The sequence below is a fragment of the Helianthus annuus genome, chromosome 11 (assembly GCF_002127325.2).
Source record: "Helianthus annuus cultivar XRQ/B chromosome 11, HanXRQr2.0-SUNRISE, whole genome shotgun sequence".
Taxonomy (NCBI): Eukaryota; Viridiplantae; Streptophyta; class Magnoliopsida; order Asterales; family Asteraceae; genus Helianthus; species Helianthus annuus.
The window spans coordinates 127,736,429-127,750,983 of record NC_035443.2 but is presented as its reverse complement, the minus strand read 5'-3'; the positions used below and the strand labels follow the sequence as shown (position 1 = coordinate 127,750,983).

The 14,555-nt window shown below is 37.3% G+C and overlaps 2 protein-coding genes and 1 long non-coding RNA gene across 3 annotated transcripts; 1 reads left to right on the top strand and 2 right to left on the bottom strand.

Moving 5' to 3' along the window:
* The first annotated feature begins 2,635 nt into the window (after window positions 1–2,635).
* Window positions 2,636–5,321, top strand: LOC118484275. The gene is made up of 3 exons (XR_004873167.1): window positions 2,636–2,874; window positions 3,848–3,896; window positions 5,167–5,321. It is a non-coding gene; the product is annotated as an uncharacterized LOC118484275 (long non-coding RNA).
* Window positions 5,322–10,744: 5,423 nt separating this feature from the next.
* LOC110888425 lies at window positions 10,745–11,478 on the bottom strand. The gene is made up of 2 exons (XM_022135951.1): window positions 11,037–11,478; window positions 10,745–10,833 (listed from the first exon to the last, which is right to left on the bottom strand). The coding sequence occupies exons 1-2, from the start codon at window positions 11,476–11,478 to the stop codon at window positions 10,745–10,747; spliced, it is 531 nt and encodes a 176-aa protein (XP_021991643.1).
* A 192-nt stretch (window positions 11,479–11,670) lies between these two features.
* On the bottom strand, window positions 11,671–11,982 carry LOC110888424 (uncharacterized mitochondrial protein AtMg00860-like). Its single transcript, XM_022135950.1, has one exon. It carries the CDS (start codon window positions 11,980–11,982, stop codon window positions 11,671–11,673), a length of 312 nt encoding a protein of 103 aa, XP_021991642.1.
* Between the last annotated feature and the right edge of the window lie 2,573 nt (window positions 11,983–14,555).

The window sequence follows — 14,555 nt, the reverse complement described above, 5'->3', positions numbered from 1 at the left end:
TGATCTTGAGTTAGGTGCAGTTGTTTTCGCTCTCAAAATCTGGAGACACTATTTGTACGGTACAAAATGCGTGGTTTTCACTGACCACAAAAGTCTTCAGCACATCTTCAACCAGAAAGAACTCAACATGAGGCAAAGACGTTGGGTCGAACTCCTAAACGACTATGACTGCGAAATTCGCTACCATCCTGGTAAAGCGAATGTTGTGGCTGACGCATTGAGTCGTAAGGAACGTACTATGCTTCATTGCGTTCGCGTTCAATCTGCTATTCAAGCTCGATCCGATATTCAAGCCCGCATTTCTCAGGCTCAGCATGCTTGTGTTTCACAAGACTTGATGGGTAAGGAATTACCCTATCACATTAAGCCTGATCTTGTCCTGAAGGAAGACGGATCGTATTATTTCATGGACCGTTTGTGGGTCCCAAGCCAAGATGATCTTCGTGCTTTGCTTATGGATGAGGCCCATAAGTCTCGTTATTCTATCCATCCTGGCTCAGACAAGATGTATAAGGATCTTCGTACTCGGTATTGGTGGCCTGGTATGAAGAAAGACATTGCCTTGTACATTTCAAAGTGCCTTACTTGTCTCAAGGTTAAGGCTGAACACCAACATCCTTACGGTCTTTTAGAGCAACCAGAGATTCCAGTTTGGAAATGGGAAAACATCGCTATGGATCTCATTACTAAACTTCCGCGCACTAAGAAAGGTCATGATGCCATCTGGGTAGTTGTTGATCGTCTTACAAAGTCAGCGCATTTCCTGCCGATCCGTGAGAATCTATCTGCTGAAGATCTAGCTAAAATCTATGTAGATGAAATCGTATCTCGACATGGTGTTCCCTTGAGCATTATTTCTGATAGAGATGCTCGTTTCTCTTCTCGTTTTTGGAGAACCATGCAATCTGCTATGGGGACCCAACTCAATCTGAGCACAGCTTATCATCCACAAACAGATGGCCAAACTGAAAGAACAATCCAGACTTTGGAGGATATGCTTAGAGCTTGTGTGATCGACTTCGGTGGTAGTTGGGATTCACATCTTCCATTGATTGAATTCTCCTACAACAACAGTTATCACTCCAGCATCAACATGGCTCCTTTCGAGGCTCTCTATGGTCGAAAATGTCGTTCACCAGTCTGCTGGAATGAGATAGGTGAGGCTCAGATTACTGGACCTGACCTCATTCTGGAGACAACTGACAAGGTAAAGAAAGTTCGTGATAACTTACAGGCAGCTCGAAGCCGTCAAAAGAGTTACGCGGACCTAAAATGCAAGCCCTTGGATTTTCAAGTCGGTGATCGAGTATTACTTAAGGTCTCACCATGGAAAGGTGTGATCAGATTTGGAAAGAAAGGAAAACTTGCACCTAGATACGTTGGACCAATTGCAGATCGTCGAAAGAATCGGTAAGGTAGCCTACAGACTTCAATTGCCTCCTGAACTTGGAAACGTTCATCCAACCTTTCACGTATCCAACCTCAAAAAGTGTTTAGCTGATGAGAACCTCCACATACCACTTGACGAAATTCGTGTTGATAAAACACTACATTTTGTTGAGAAACCTGTGGAAATTATGGATCGTGAAGTCAAATGGCTTAAACGCAAGCGCATTCCATTGGTTAAAGTTCGCTGGGAATCTAAACATGGACCTGAGTTTACTTGGGAACGTGAAGATCAAATGAAGGCGAAGCATCCACATCTATTCCCACGAGTTTCCTCTAAACGAATTTCGGGACGAAATTCCCACAAGTAGGGGAGACTGTGACAACTGTGTTCTATAAGCACCGTATAATGTAAAAAATGTTGGTTATCAATAAAATAATACGCTTTGGTGTTATTATATGTGTTCTTGTGTTTAATGATTTTACAATTTGATTCGATTCCGATTTCAAGCTTTAGATCACCTTCTGGAAGGTTATACGCAAACTGGTGCTTAAACGCAATCAGTTTAACGCGACGTACATTCCGGAACTGTGACGAAAGCCAAACATACCCTAAATATCCCTTTCATAACTTAGAAATAAGTTTCGAAGGATTCGGTATGGCGAAAACATGTTTATTTAAACTAAAGAACTAATTACGACAAAACTGCGAAGCGAACGTTGGTGACCGCCCGGATAATATTTAAATCCCAAAAACATTATGTTATGACTAAAGATTTATTTTTAATTTGGTCTGTGTTGAAAAATAAATTGAAACGCCTAAAAACGCTCTTTTCAAGTTTAAGCGCGTACCGCGTGTTTCTGCGCGACACAGTGCTTATACTGCAAAACGCAGACAATGCAGCCAGTCTTGGCAACTGAAATTTATTTCCAGTAATGTTTTGGGGAGTTTATTTTTATAGTATAATAAAAATATTTTAGAACGCCATAACCGGGATTTAAACGCTAGATAAAATACCCGGTATCCAGTTAAACGCCTGTTTTTATCTAATATACCATCGAACTTACACTTCACCCCCTCCCCCCATACCCAATTTCGGTCACCAAGGGACCCACCAAATATTGCCAATATCTTACAAGATCCCAATAGATTTATTTGGATATTTCTTGGATTTATTTAGATTTTATATGATATGGTAAGATACTAGAAATCTTGTATAGATATGGTGGAAGATTATATAAGATCTCATTCACTCACACACACCACACTTCTTCCTCCTTTCCCCTTGCCCACCTACGGCCTCCATCCACCACCATACAACCATCATTTTCATCCATTAATCAACCATTCCAAGCTTAACATAAGGTGCTAGAAGGTGAATCAAGGGTGCTTGAAGTTGTAGATCACTAAGGAGCTTCATACATTGCTTTTCACCATCTTTCTTCTTCATCTTCTTCTAGAATTTCTACCCTAGCCTTGTGCTAGTAGTAAGTCCATTCATACTCTTGTCTCACTTCGATTCTTGTTCGATTGTTGATTGTTTTTCACACACAAAAACTCAAACAGCTTGCTGAGTTGGATTTCCAGCCAACTTCAACAGGCTGTAACGGGGTCATTTTAAGGCGAAAAACGGAATTTCTAAAGCCTAAAATGAGTTTTTTGGAATAACTAAGCAAATGGCACTGGAATCATAATTTTTCGATACCGTTTACAATTTTTATAAGGTTATTTTTGTACAGCAGCTCAAGCTGCATTTTTATTGCAGAAAAAGTATGACATTTTTGGAGTCACAACTTAAAACCTGAATAAAATGAACCCATGAAATTTTTACAGTAGATGGACACCGTTGTCAGGACGACCCTCCAACTGGAATTTCGTCAAACGGACTTACGGTTGATTTTTAGTGAATATTTCGGTAAACTGCGATCAGAATGGTAACAAATCTGATTGCAGTCGAGAAAATGATTTTTTATAAAATATGGGTAACAAATTGGACTTTGATCTTTTTACACAATAAATTTTGGAACATATGTCATACTCTGTAAAAATTTGGAGATTTTTAGAAAAGGTTAACTATTTTATAAAAATTCTCGAAAACAGTCCGGTTTCGAGTTATAAAGCTGAAATGAAGTATGCAACGTTTTGTTTGTCGATATGTCGATTTGGTGATTAAAAATGAACTATTGGTTTTATATAAAATAAAATGATATGCTATTAAAGCATGGACACCTCTATTTACAGAGGGTACCCTACCGAAATTTTCCGAGAATCCGAACACTTAGTAAAATATTAGAGGAAGTAGGTACGAAATAGTTGTCTAACTATTTTTCTAATATCGATAGTTAAGTTAAAATAATTATTATTGTTTTAACAAAATAATACATAAGTAACGCATATCAAAACACTAAACTCTAAGCCAAGGCACGACCCGCTCGTCTAATAGACATTAGTACGTTGTAGGTTGTCGTGTAGCGGACAGGGTTTGAGATTCGATTCAAGACGCACTACTGTGAGTACATAGAACCCCATCTTTTAAATGCTTTCAAGGTGTCTATGTGAGTACATAGTCCCCTCTTTTACTGTTTATCAAACATTTTGGGGTGAAACACATGTGCCTACTTGTTACTTTCGTGCTTTCTTGTTTTCACATCATATGCTTGCTATGTTCTTTAGTACACTCATAGTACATGATTTCATTACATTGTTTTGCTATGTATGTTAACTTAGCATGCTAGCACATTGATTTACATTACATTACTTTGCTATATATGTTTACATGGCATATTAGCACATTGATTTACAGGACTTTTCTGCTTTGTATGTTTACTTAGCATACTTAGCACATTGTTTTCTCGTAACTTGCTTACATTTGGTATGACATTTGGTATGCATAAACGGTTCTTTACTACATTCATTAACATTGATCATGCCGCTCGGTAGTAGGTAGTGGTACCATAGGACTTGACAAATCCCGTTCCTGACATACTGGGTTGGTGTGGATGTAAGGAATGACTGAATCCGTGAACATTTTACTTTGATAACCTTTACTCTAAGGTTATCCTGCTGTCTCAAGGCTTGAATGTGATGCGTTAACTTACCACATAAATGTTTGTATCAATAAAACAAGTTTTCTACTTGGCAAAACATAACTTTTTGATTTATTCAAAATACTTTGTTTTGTTCCTTTTTACTTATGGTTAAGTATTCTCATTTTGTTACTTACCATACATAACTTTTGTTTACATATAACTACATAACTACATTTTGGGTTTTAAACATTGACAATGGTTTAGACAAGAACATTTGATGATTGGTTTGAACATGAACTATATGCTTTGATGGTTTGTTTAAGTGACTTAAGTAACGATATGTGTGTAGTATGCTACAAGCATGGTGGATACGCCGCTGGTACTTCCTATATATAAGTGCTTGTATTGTACTACATGTCATAGCGTTATTTAAATCATTTGGTTTGGACTTATATATTTTTACACAAAGAATGCATTTTTCACAAGACTTCGTTTTACAAAAACAGCTTGCTTTATACAACTTACTTTGCTTGGTTATTCTTTAACCATACATAATTATTTTATTTATACATATCATCAAACTTTATCGCTTTCCAAATGATTTACAAAACAAAACATTTTACAAGGTTCATGACTAACTTTTATTAAACACTTTTCTTAAACTTATAAGTCATGAATCCTATTTTCACAAAACCTATGTTACTCACAGGCATTTTTATGTTGACGTACCTATTTTCACATGTGTTTCAGGAGCAAATGCGTAGGATGATCGTGACACGCTAGGGTGGACTTGGGCCTTGGTGACATAAAACAGAACTATACGTAGTTTAATTACGTCATGTGCTCTTTATTTCTGTAGTTTTAAGACAATGTAACTTGTTGGTTCTTGTTTGAAACAATGTATTCCACCCCTGGGTGATGAATAAAATAATATTTTAATTACCTTGGTTGTGGAACAATAATTCTGTTACAACACTCCCCGATGTTTCCGCCACGATTTGATGTTTTACGTGGTCGGGGTGTGACAATGATACTTTTAAATGAATGATTGCAACAACAATGATTCACGTATGCATGAATTACAAACTCCCGTTCAGCCTAAGATCACTCTGATTTGCTCGTACAAAATGACAAGGTGAACTGATGAATAGAACACTACATGCAGTGTTCTATTTATAGTGCAATGCAAACCTCTTAGGAATCTAAGCTGACGTCACCTAGACAATGACATCTAACAACTTCTAAAAACCTCTAACATCTGCTAATACTAAAACATTGTTACATTGAAAACTCAGGTATACAACATCTGTTAATAAACCACCTGATGAGCTTTATCCTCTGTTGAGCCTCAGCAGGCCTTTCTTCATCAGACTTTGTCTTCTTCAATCAAATGGTGATCGGACCTTTGCCTTCAGCAGACTTTATCTTCATCAGTGGTTTACTTTGGCAGACCTTGTGAATCAGCAGACTTTGTTCTTCGACAGACTTTAGCTTTAGCTGACCTTTAGCATTAGGAGACCTTTGGTTGTAACAGTATGGAGTAGCGGAAGGAAGTGTTGTCACACCCCAAAAACGTCGCAGCGGAATATAAAACGTACTAGTGACAGAAGTTGGTGCCCATTAATATCTTGTTGAACGATGCATTTAATTGTTGGACATATTAACTTAATTAAAACATAAGTTTTAAACATAGAGTTTAAAACACGACACAACCACAACATAGTTTAGTTGTCTTGATCCTTATGGATCTTATTACATTGGTCCCAAATTGTTTTAAAAGTTTGTCCAACACATTACGAAAACAAACATGCATCAACAACCACAAGATACGCCATAATTCCTGAAGACGAACTCAAGTACCTGAAGAACACGTTAAAATCAAGTGTCAAAACAAAGGAAGGTGAGTTCACTTATTCAAATTTAAAATAATTTGATCCCAAGGAAAAACTTTCCAATTATATGTTTATTATCAAAACATCCATATAATTTACGAAAGTCAGTTTATTTCCTTAATAAAAATCCAAGGGTCAGCCGTCGCAAGCGTTTCCCAGAAACCTTCGAACAAAGCATCTTCCCAAGTTTACTTATTTAATTATAGCATCAAATGTTCGGAATCGTAAGTTAGCTAGACATTATGAACTATATATTTACAATGAAGGGATAATCAATGCTAGACAATAAACAGAATATCAATTCGTTGTTTAACTTGACACGGAGCGACCGGTCACGACGGGGTTGTTAACCCGATAGATCTACCAATAATTCCTCGCGTGCAATACTTAAATGATTAAATGACATCACTTGTGCATGGCCCATATCGAGGCCATCTATGATGACTGCCTCACGTACAATATATATATATATATATATATCCTACTAATATAACAAATTTAATATAAACCGTTGTACGAATTTACTGAAATCCCTGGGACCAAGTAAATTCGTCCCAACAACACGGTCGTTTTATCTGAAACACCGTACAAATCCCCGTTTCTCCCCGAAACATATATTCAACAAAACCGTTTCTCCCCGAAACATATATTCGCCAAAACCGTTTCATCCCGAAACATATATTTTCACCAAAACCGTTTCTCCCCGAAACAGATATTTAACAAATCCATATATTTTCAATGAAAATATATAATTTATATCAAAAGGTATGTTTTATTCGAAAAACATTATTAAACCCTTTTAGGCGTGTTCTTCCCCCAAAACATATACAAAACAGTAAAAAGAGGGGGTTTAGTGACACTCACCTTTGGGTGCGTATTTTTAAATAGCGCAATCCCACAGATTGATTTCTACAGGTCCAATTATGCATAAGAATGATTTTATCAATCAATATATCACAAAAATTCCTAAGTTTCTCCGTTTCTTAGAATTTTCATATAACTCTGAGATTTTCTCAAAAAAGTTATCATTTTAGATTATGTTGGCACGTTAATATATATATATATATATATATATATATATATATATATATATATATATATATATATATATTTAAGATTTTGCGGCTTGAACGATTTTATTGGTGACCATTATCATGTAAATCCGTTAACACACCCGTTTATACGTAATATATCTACGATTTGTGCGTCGTAATATATATACATAAACGTAAACATTTAACACGCGAAATTTCGTTAAATTATTTATTTTGTCATTTTTAAGGCATGCATACATAAAATAACTCATATGTATCAATTTTTTCATGCTCGACAAATAAGTTACACATTTAACGCGATTTTACCAATTCTACCGTTTTAAACGCACAAGTGTACATGCATAGCCTAAATTTCCGCTATCATGTCAACACTTAACATATTATCATATTCACATGTCTAGATCACATAACACATTTTAACACATAAGGTTCACCAAAAAAAAACCCATACTAGTGTTCATTGTAAAACGCGTATTTTAGTGATTCGGTAACGTTTTCGGGCGTCGCAAGTCATGTATGACCAACCAAACATCAAGTAAACTTAAAATTAGTTAAAATAATTATTTTTAAACTAAAAATATCAGTTTACTTACTGATCTAAATCAGTTTCATAAAAATCGTTCGAAAAGCTGATTTTTTTACCGTTTTACCACATAGTTTTGCGTTAAACGTTACTATAATCATCCCAACTCAGAATGACTTGATATTTTAACACAATACATGTTATTTATTGATTAAAAATATGATTATAATCAGATTAGTGCAGTTTTTGTGTATGTCACATAAATCATGCGATTTCACGTATTTTACAACTTCTAAAGCACCAAGTACAACATGCAAGACTAGTAAACTTTATGACAAAGTTTTATGTCATTTAACACTTCAAAATAATCATATTTTAGTGTTTGTAATCTGATCAAAACTTATTTTTATCAAATCATGCTCAAATCATCATTTCATGCTTTCATGTCTACATACATGTCCATGTATGTGCATCTAATGCACTCATATAACATCATCATCATTACCCATGATATAAATACACCCAAAGACATACTAACTCCATGTTCTTACAAATCACAACATATTTTATCCATCATCATCCAATCATTCATATATAAATGCAAGTATTCTTACATTTATGAGTATGTAACAAAAATTACATGCATGCATACATATATACATACATATACACAACATATACACACACATGAACTTCCAAAAGTTCACTTTTTAAAAAGTCCTTTTCAAATCATAAAACCCTCTTTTAGAACATTCTTTATGACAACATTTGATTCTTGCATGTAATCAATCATCCAAGATTCATGTTATTCAAAAATCATTCAATCAAAAATCAAAACACAATCACATACACACACACATATACCTCCGACCATACATACATACATACATACATATTCATCCATTTTTGTTTCCTTTAAAAACCCATTTGTTTTAGTTTCAAGTTTTGTGAATATCTTAAGAATCAAGAGACACCTTCCATGACCATCAACATCACTATGAACAAAGAACAAAATTTAGAGAATGATTTTATACCTTCAAGGTTCTTAGTGGGTTTTAACAAGAATGATAATGTGGAGCTTGTTCTAGTTTGAATCTTCTTGAAAACACCTTTAAACCTTCAAATGGACTTGAAATCACTTTGAAATGGATTTGAATCCTTAAGAACAAGTTAGAATTTTGAAATATGTATGATTATAGGGGTGCTCGGATGTGATTATGTTCAAGAGAGAGAGAATGGAGTGTTTTGATTATGATTCTTGGATATAGTGAGATGTTGGAAGGTTTAAAAGGCATAATCATCATGCACACTCTCTAATTCATACACATGTAAGAGAGAGAGATAGAAAAACCCTTTGCATGGCTGCCACACATCTTCCAACACACACACTTCTCACATATTTCGCATATACATACATACATGTATGTAAATTAGCTCAAACACTGGTATTTTACTGGATACCGGGTATTTTATCTAGCGTTTTAATCCCATTTTAGTGCATTTTAAATTATTTTTATCATTCTATAAAAATGATCCCACTAAAATATTACCGAAATACTTAGCAGTTGCCTTGACTGGCTGCGTTGACGATATTTTATCTGATACAGGCAGTATCGCGTGGTGCGCGCTCAAACTCCAAAAATAGAGTTTCTTAGCGTTTTAATTTATTTTTCCTTATGGACATGATTAAAATTACCATTCTAATCATAACAGACTATTTTTAGGAATTCAAAACTGATCGGGTGGTCACCGACGTTCGTTTCGCATTTTATTCGTTACGCGATAAGCGTTTATCTTATCATTGCTAACATAATTTTTATCAATATTTGGATTCACCAACACATTAAATATCACATAAAAATAAATATCAGTCAAATACAGCCTTTTTATTTATTCATGACACGTGTTACATTTGTATGGTACGGCCTGAAAAGCCGGGTGTCACAGTCTTCCCATGTTTAGGGAATTTCGTCCCCGAAATTCTACTCTACAGGTTTCGTTTTCGCACTAGTTGGGAAGAGATGAGGGTATTTTCGTTGCATCTGGTCCTGTTGTTCCCAAGTGAACTCGGGTCCACGTTTAGAATCCCAGCAGACCTTGAGCAACTTTATCCTACTCCTCCTGAGTTTCTGAATTTTCCCATCCAGAACCTCCACTGGTTCCTCGATAAATCTCAGTTTATTTTCTACTCGTAACTCACCATGGGGTATAATCAGTGTCTCATCAGACAGACACTTTTTCAAATTGGAAACATGAAACACGTCATGAACTCCACTCAACTCTTGCGGCAGCTTAAGCCTATACGCGACTGATCCAACTCGAGATGCGATTTCAAAACGACCTGTATAACGCGGGCTCAGCTTTCCCCCTACTCCAAACCTCACAACGCCCTTCCAAGGTGATACCTTCAACATAACCTGATCACCGACCTGAAACTCCAACGGTTTCCTTCGGTTATCCGCATAGCTCTTCTGTCTATCTACGGCAGCTTTCAACCTTCCCTTAATCTGGACAACCTTGTCCGTGGTTCCTAGATAAGCTCGGGTCCGGTCAAATGCTTTTCGCCGACTTCAGCCCAACAAAGTGGCGATCGACACTTCCTTCCATACAAGGCTTCAAACGGAGCTGCCTTGATACTAGCGTGGTAACTATTGTTGTAAGAAAACTCAGCCAACGGCAAGTGAGTATCCCAACTTCCACCGATATCAATCGCACACGCTCTCATCATATCCTCCAATTTCTGAATGGTTCTTTCACTCTGACCATCCGTTTGAGGATGATATGCAGTACTCATGTCCAAACGAGATCCCAACGACTCTTGAAGAGATCGTCAAAACTTGGAGTCGAACCGTCCCTCTCTATCCGAGATAATTGACACCGGTACTCCATGACGGGCTACAATCTCGTTGAGGTACAACTGCAATATCTTCTCCGTATTGTATGTTTCCTTAAGCACCAAGAAATGAGCAGACTTTGTTAATCGATCAATAATTACCCATATTGTATCGTGTCCACGTGACGTACGGGGTAACTTGGTGATAAAGTCCATCGTAAGATGTTCCCATTTCCACTCAGGAATCTCTGGTTTCTGCAGAAGCCCAGACGGCTTCTGATGTTCAGGTTTAACCTTTGAGCACGTCAGACATTTACCCACATAAACAGCAATATCTCTCTTCATATTCGGCCACCAGTATAACTCCTTGATATCCTGATACATCTTGGTAGAACCTGGGTGAATGGAATATCTGGACTTATGAGCTTCGTTCATAACCAGTTCATGTAGGTTACCTCTACGCGGAACCCAAATCCGGTTCATGAAATACATCACCTCATCCGCTTTTGGTATCAGTTCGCGTTCTAATCCTCTCAAACCTTCTCTTCTCAGGTTCTCATCCTTCAAAGCTTCCCGTTGCGCATTACGAATTTGATCAGTCAAACTCGTCTGTATGGTCAAGCCCAAAGCACGCACACGTAGAGGCTTCTCCTGCTCTTTCCTGCTGAGCGCATCCTCAACAACATTTTCTTTACCAGGGTGATAACGAATATCACACTCGTTATCGTTGAGTAACTCTACCCGACGCCGTTGTCGCATGTTGAGTTCCTTCTGATCAAAGATATGCTGGAGGCTCTTATGGTCAGTGTATATCCTACACTTCGTGCCATACAAATAATGTCTCCAGATCTTCAAGGCAAACACAACAGCTCCTAGCTCCAAATCATGAGTTGTGTAGTTCTTCTCGTGCACTTTCAATTGTCTGGATGCATAGGCTATCACTTTGTCCCTCTACATAAGCACGCTTCTAAGGCCCAAACATGACTCATCACAATATACAACGAAATCAGCACTTCCCTTAGGAAGGGAAAGAATAGGTGCACTACACAACTTTTCCTTCAACATCCGAAAAGCTTCCTCCTGCTTTTCTGTCCAATGAAACTTCCTTTCCTTCTGGGTCAATAGCGTCAAAGGCTTCGCTAACCTGGAGAAATTCTCTATGAATCTCCAGTAGTACCCAACAAGTCCAAAGAATTGTCGCACCTCCGACGGAGTCTTTGGCGCTCCCCAATTCTTGATCGCCTCAATCTTCGACGGATCCATGTGTATACCTTTCTCGTTTATGACGTGCCCAAGAAAACAAACTTCTCGAATCCAGATTCACATTTAGAGAACTTGGCATACAACTTCTCTTCCTTTAGCAGCTCCAAAATCAACTTCAAATGATACTCATGGTCTTCTTTGGTTCGCGAATAGATAAGTATATCGTCGATGAATACTATCACGAATTTATCCAAATAGGGTTTGCATACCCTGTTCATGAGATCCATAAATACAGCTGGCGCATTAGTTAAGCCAAAAGGCATGACTAAAAACTCGTAATGGCCATATCGTGTTCGAAAAGTAGTCTTCGGAACATCTTCGTCAGCAACCTTCACCTGATGATATCCTGAACGCAGGTCAATCTTTGAATAGTATGTCACACCCCGATATTTCCATGTATTACCGGTGGGCCCGATGGGGAGTATCGTGAAGTAGTTTATATCATCATAGTCAAACAACATAATTTATTGCACAGCGGAAGCAAAAGATGAATCACATTACAAACCGAATAAAAAGTAATATCAAGGTATTACAAACGGACTGTAAAGGATCCACAGGCGGATCAAAAGATAAAAAGATCATTGTTCAACATAATTTAACATCTTAAGCTTGCAAGACTCTTAGGTGATGCTAGGGGTAGCCAGCCTATTCCGTTTAGTACCTGCACTTAGCCCTTTTTGGAAAATACGTCAGTTTACATTGGTAAATACAATTAACTGACTCATTTTGAAAAGAGTTTAAGAAAATTGATTTGAATGCACAAGGCACAAAATATCTTTTATAACTTGGGACAATTATTTAAAAATAATCTTGTATACAGTTTTACTTATTTGTCGTCCGTCAGGGCCGGTTAGAAGAGCCGGACAAGATTAACTGACACGCCACATGTATAATGCCCACAAGGTTAATTCCTTAATGTGGGTTACCAATTTTTACATATGCAACTGTCAGGTGTATGCCTACACCCCGTGCTTAGGTCGTGGCCATTTCAATGAATGATGCCAAGGATATCCGGGACATGGTCATTAACCCCCCAAGGGCCATATACCAAATAAAACAGATTAAAACGGGTTATGTAATTATATTAATCACAATCCTTTTTAAACAACTACATACCCGACCAAGCGGTATTATTATAATACCGTATCCCAAGCCCGTATAGGGAAAATAAGTTAAGAGTGTTTACCTGAAATCACTTTGAAATGGATTTGAATCCTAAGAACAAGTTAGAATTTTGAAATATGTATGATTATAGGGGTGTTCGGCCATGATTATGTTCAAGAGAGAGAGAATGGAGTGTTTTGATTATGATTCTTGGATATAGTGAGATGTTGGAAGGTTTAAAAGGCATAATCATCATGCACACTCTCTAATTCCTACACATGGAAGAGAGAGAGAGATAGAAAAACCTTTTGCATGGCTGCCACACATCTTCCAACACACACACTTCTCACATATTTCGCATATATATACATACATGTATGTAAATTAGCTCAAACACTGGTATTTTACTGGATACCGGGTATTTTATCTTGCGTTTTAATCCCGTTTTAGTGCGTTTTAAATTATTTTTATCATTCTATAAAAATGATCCCACTAAAATATTACTGAAATAGTTAGCAGTTGCCTTGACTGGCTGCGTTGACGATATTTTATCTGATACGCGCAGTATCGCGCGGTGCGCGCTCAAACTCGAAAAATAGAGTTTCTTATCGTTTTAATTTATTTTTCCTTATGGACATGATTAAAATTACCATTCTAATCATAACAAACTATTTTTAGGAATTTAAAACTGATCGGGTGGTCACCGACGTTCGTTTCTCATTTTATTCGTTACGCGATAAGCGTTTATCTTATCGTTGCCAACATAATTTTTATCAGTGTTTGGATTCACCAACACATTAAATATCACATATAAATATAAATATCAGTCAAATACAGCCATTTTATTTATGCATGACACGTGTTACATTTGTACGGTACGGCCTGAAAAGCCGGGTGTCACAGTCTCCACCTGTTTAGGGAATTCCGTCCCCGAAATTCTACTCTACAGGTTTCATTTTCGCAGTAGGTGGGAAGAGATGAGGGTATTTTCATTGCATTTGGTCCTGTTGTTCCCAAGTGAACTCGGGTCCGCGTTTAGAATCCCAGTGGACCTTGAGCAACTTTATCCTACTCCTCCTGAGTTTCTGAATTTTCCCATCCAGAACCTCCACCGGTTCCTCGATAAATCTCAGTTTATCATCTACTCGTAACTCACCATGGGGTATAATCAACGTCTCATCAGACAGACACTTTTTCAAATTGGAAAAATGAAACACGTCATGAACTCCACTCAACTCTTGCGGCAGCTTAAGCCTATATGCGATTGATCCAACTCGATATGCGATTTCAAAAGGACCTGTATAACGCGGGCTCAGCTTTCCCCCTACTCCAAACATCACAACGCCCTTCCAAGGCGATACCTTCAACTTAACCCGATCACCGACCTGAAACTCCAACGGTTTCCTTCGGTTATCCGCATAGCTCTTCTGTCGATCTGCGACAGCTTTCAACCTTCCCTTAATCTGGAA